The sequence below is a fragment of the Haliotis rufescens genome, unplaced genomic scaffold (genome assembly GCF_023055435.1).
Source record: "Haliotis rufescens isolate VD_foot unplaced genomic scaffold, xgHalRufe1.0.p SCAF_121, whole genome shotgun sequence".
Classification (NCBI taxonomy): domain Eukaryota; kingdom Metazoa; phylum Mollusca; class Gastropoda; order Lepetellida; family Haliotidae; genus Haliotis; species Haliotis rufescens.
In genome coordinates this window covers 562,433-567,500 of record NW_025963804.1, presented here as the reverse complement: position 1 = coordinate 567,500, position 5,068 = coordinate 562,433, and the positions used below count along the sequence as shown (strand labels likewise).

At 39.5% G+C, this 5,068-nt stretch overlaps 1 protein-coding gene across 1 annotated transcript in view; it reads right to left on the bottom strand.

The window, feature by feature from the left end:
* The window catches only part of LOC124136197 (degenerin mec-4-like), a 27,380-nt gene extending 23,800 nt beyond the window's left edge, over window positions 1–3,580 (bottom strand). Inside the window, exon 1 of the mRNA XM_048393923.1 lies at window positions 3,518–3,580. Coding sequence (XP_048249880.1) covers window positions 3,518–3,580 — 63 coding nt within the window. The remainder of the gene's footprint in view (window positions 1–3,517) is intronic.
* Window positions 3,581–5,068: the final 1,488 nt, after the last annotated feature.

Below are 5,068 nucleotides of genomic sequence, written 5' to 3'. Positions count from 1 at the left end.
TCATTTAGCCATTACACATTGACAGTGGTCGTTGTGGTTTAGTGCACAGGTAATACCGTCGATGTTTTCAGTGTAGGGATCGGTCAGCCATTCACCCCGGCCATAATGGCCAGGAGGACGTAAGTAGTGACCAACACAATCACAACACACCAGCCTTCTCAACAGTCACCTTTTCACCGTTGTGAAGGTCATCGGGTATTTTTGTAGCAATCCCCACCATAGCAGTTTCTTCTTCAGAAATCTCCGTATGTGACATTAACGTAAACATTGTATCATGGCACTGTAGCTCACCTGGATATGTAGTCGTATCAAATGGCAACAAAGACAGACACGTAACAAATATTGATAATGTCAATGTTATCCAAATAGTTTTGGCATGCATAATGAATATTTAAAAGAGCCTACTTTTCAATCATGCTTCTTAGTCTGCAGCAGTGAAACAAAACAAATATTTTTATATTTATAATTCTGACACTTAAACCTTATTTATGACATTAACCTTAATGCTGAGATTCAGCACATTGTTTTGATGGATTATGAGAACAAAATTAAAAAAAACTTGTTTTGACAACACCGTATGCGTCCACTGAAGTTATATGGCTATCGTAGCGCCGTGTATCATCTTATATCCAACATCAGGCATACAATGGCGTCGTGGTAACTAGTTTGATAGACATTACTTAAAGGTTGACGGGTGACAAGGTAGACACAATTTATGGATAACAACTTCTTTAGTACTGTAAAAAGCGACGTTTCGGTATAGATCCTTATAACTGCTTGACAACGGTATAATGATCTATACCGAAACGTCGCTTTTTACAGTATTAAAGAAGTGTTATCCATAAATTATGTCTACCTGGTGTCGTGGTTCTTGAAAATAAACTGTTTGAACCGTTTGGTTGTTTTTAAATTTGAATAAAATTGTCGGACAAAAGAAAGTATACACGTGGAGGTGACCCACAAAATTACAAACGTTATCAAAAAGTTAACAGGCTGAAAACTGTCGCTGAAACACTGCAAACCTAAGGCCCAGAACACAACGATGATGCCCGTATCACATACAGCAGTATCGAAGTACCATCTCATGTTTGTTTCGGGGAGCACGGGGGGCCCAGTCGTCTTAGGCGCCGCGATTCGCTGTGCAGAGTTGTGTCCCTTGGGCACGCCAGAAACCTATGATTTTGGGTTCGAATCCCGGTTCGCCCCGATTATGTTTCTAGGTTTGTCAGCACCATACCCGTGCTCGTGGGTTTCACCGAAGTGGAAAACGTCTGAGACCTGCATCACTTTGGGCTTTCCTCCCACATTAAGCTGACACGCCGTGATATAACTGGAATACTATTAAAAGCGGCGTTAAACCCAACTCACTCACTCACTCTTGTTTGTTTCATATTTAGTCACCATGAAACATGAGTGTTTTCTCTCTTTTGCCCGGCAGTGTATTTGGTAGTTTTAACATTCAGAAATTTTTTGAATGTTTTGTATTTTTTTAATATTTGATATTTCTTAAAAAAACAACAAAAAAACATATGATGTCACAAGAAGAAACACCCATGCCAAAGTTTAGCTTCCCCAGTCTGAAAGTTTCGAGGAAGATGACGTTTAATTTTGAGAGACTATAAAAGCATGGTGAAAACGTAAAGATCAAATCAAGGTCAAACGTCACCCGCTGCTATCTGCATATTTAATACACCCAGTTTAATGACGTAACAGTATATTTTGACTGAACATTCTCCGGTAATTCATTCCACATTAAGCTGGAATATTGCTGAGTGCGGCGTTAAACAACAAACAAAACAAACAATCCTATATCAATCGTATGGTTGAATGGTTATACAGTACATTGGGACTTAGAGGTGACACACTGGCATTCCGTGATGGGTGACTGAACAGACTGCTATTGTAGTTCAGCCAGGCGTGGCGATTTCATTCTCTCGACGTCCAACAAACTAAACTATCAGCATGAACCGACGAGCATATAACATTTTCCACATAAAAGAAAAAATATCAAATGGCTTCTCGTTGATTGTTTGTTGTTTAACGTCGCACTCGATCCACGCAATTGGGATACTTTTGAATACGCAACTACGGCGTTAATTTATGAAAACGCATAATCATGTTTTCAAGCCTCAGATATGATGTGCTATGCGAAACACATCGAATGATTGGTTGGTTGGTTTGTTGTTTAACGCCACACTCAGCAATATTCCAGCTATATGACCGCGGTTTGTAAATAATCGAGTCTGGGTCAGACAATCCAGTGATTAATATCAAGAGCATCGATCCACGCATTTGGGATCGATGCCATGCATCCACCAAGCCAGCGAGCCTGACCAGCCGATCCCGTTAGTCGCCTCTTACGACAAGCATAGTCGCCTCTTACGGCAAGCATGGTTTGGTGAAGACCTGTTCTACCCCAGATCTTCACGGGTCTGGCTGCTCGTTGAGTACTTAATTGAGAAACATATGAACAAAGTTGTATCATCAAATTGATATGGCCTTAAATTCATATGCGATAAAGAAGAAACAGCATGAATATTAGTTTTTATATTTCATACATAAAAACGTCGAGTTGATAGTTATCAGAACATCTGACGTTGTACGCCCTGCTGTGATGACTCTATTAGCGTCTGCAAAGCGTGTGCGCTGAATGTATTGACGCATATCGATGTTATATTCGCTTGGAGAACTACTCGGACAAGATCGTGGAGATTATAGTGCTTCTGGATAGACATGGTGTAATGATTCACGCACGGAAAACATATTATTATATACTACTCAAAAGAAGTTAAAGAAGACCCATTTCTTCATAGGAATATAGCATAACAATGATAGACCATGAAAAGATAGGGTGTTCTTTTACATCTTTTGGGTTATATATGAACACGTCTACGATACGTTACGAAGTCCTATCCTGCTCTGTATGCTCATGGCACGGGTCCTAATGTGTCATAACGCACGCTTAATTATCATTCAGTCACCCATATCGTCCCCATCAAATACTAGTATATGAAAGCACGAAACAGCTTACTTGGTGTACACTGACGCAAAATCAATACGAACGTGTATTTTGAGTAAGTAATTTTCCGACATAAAGTTATGACAGCACTTTTTTACAATATGATATGATGTTATAGAATATGTTGTATGATATAACAAGTTATGATATGGTAAAATAGAAATTATGAAATTACAGGGTATGGTATTGTACTGTATGTGTGAAATTATGTGACTGTGTTGAGATGCGATGTGGAATGACGTGAGGTGATTTGGTGAGATATATACATAAGTTGTATAAAATTGTATATTCCTCAAATTGTACTATAGGCCTGTGGCCTCTTCAGTACGTGAAATAAAGATTGACAGCACTTTTTTCCGTATACAAATGAAAGTTTAGTCAACACTCACAGGTAGGTGGTAGTCCGGCTTGGGCTCGCGGGACCGAGGGCGTCTGGTGTGGTGTATCTCCATGCCTGAGGGAGACTGTTCTCACGACACACACGAACTCGCTACCCACCGTGGCTGCGTCAGAGTCGGCTCTGCCATACAGCGTGACGACACCAGTGGCTGTTAGTGTCATGCTCACGATGTCCCTGGGGACCGACTAGTTTTTGTTCTGGGTGGGCTGTTTGGATTATTTTCAGAGATCTTTGTGCGGTCATTCCATTTTGGTTTTCTTTACTAAAACATATTTTGGGGTACTACAACAGATTGTTAAGATATTTCGCAGGCCAAGTTAATAATTTTGCATGTAGGACATGAGGCATAATTACTTATCAAGTAGTTTTTAATTTTTTTTTTTGTTCAACAAGTATTTATTGCGCGGTAAAGAAGACATATTCTCTGTATTAGGTGATATTTTATCACCATATCTTAAATGTTTAGATAGCCAATTTAATTCAATTTATATCCAATCGCCAGGATGATAAGCTCCCAAGGGGGTCTTTCTACTTGTCCAGCACTTTTTGTTTTAGATATAAAATCGCCTAAGTGTGGTGACTGGTAGAAAAAGGGGGATTAAGAGGGACATCTAACAAAATTGCTGAACCACAATCACACAGCTATATCTAGTATGTATGAATACAAGTGAGAGAACGCTCACTGGTGAACCAATTTAACATAAGTGTATAAAAGGTATTACAGACAAGAAACAGCATTCCACTATGGCAAATGCACAAGTTGATATACAATTTATTCCAAATTCTAAAGGAGATCGGCACTTGATTACTTCATGATTACGAGAACTTCAGGAATGCCAGCTCACATTGTTTACGGTCGGCAAACCAATGAAGCGTGTTGTTTGGTGAAACGATAGAGGATTATAGGGACCGTCTCACGGGCAAGTTAACGATGAAGAGCTAAAATCAGCCGAGTTTTAAATGAACTGACAAGTGAACTAATTTCATTGATGTTATTCACGCAGTTGTCGTATCTTCATGTTCAGCTTAACGCATGTTTTTTTCTCTCGAAAATACGCGGTGGTCGTAACTTAGACTTTGAAGGATACACGTTTGATAGTTTGTTGTTAAACGCCGCAATCGTCAATATTCCAGCTATATGACGGTGGTCTGTAAATAATCGAATCTGAACCAGAAAATCCAGTGCAATCCAGACAATTCACTGGCTTCTAATTCACTGGCTTCTAATCATCCCAATCAGCTTCCGTGGTTGTTTACCCTGTCCCATTAGTCATCCACTTGCTTCCATTATCTTAATCAGCTCTCTGTGTCCATCAATCAATTTACTGTATAAACATTGATGTTAATAAGTATATATACCTATGTTGTTTAGCACTATCCATGCGCAGAACAAGATATTAAGACAGGACAACTAAATAAACAATATACCACAGGCATCTTCTTAGACTTCTCTAAAGCTTTCGACATGCATGGTATTGCACGATGGGCTAATACAAAAACTTTAAAAAATAGGACTCAAAGGTCAGATAATAAACTACATCCAGGACTTCCTAAACAATCGTAAAATAACCGTGGGTATAGACCAAACTCTATCGGACCAATGTCCCCTAGAAAATGGTACTCCACAGGGCAGTATCCTCAGCCCCACC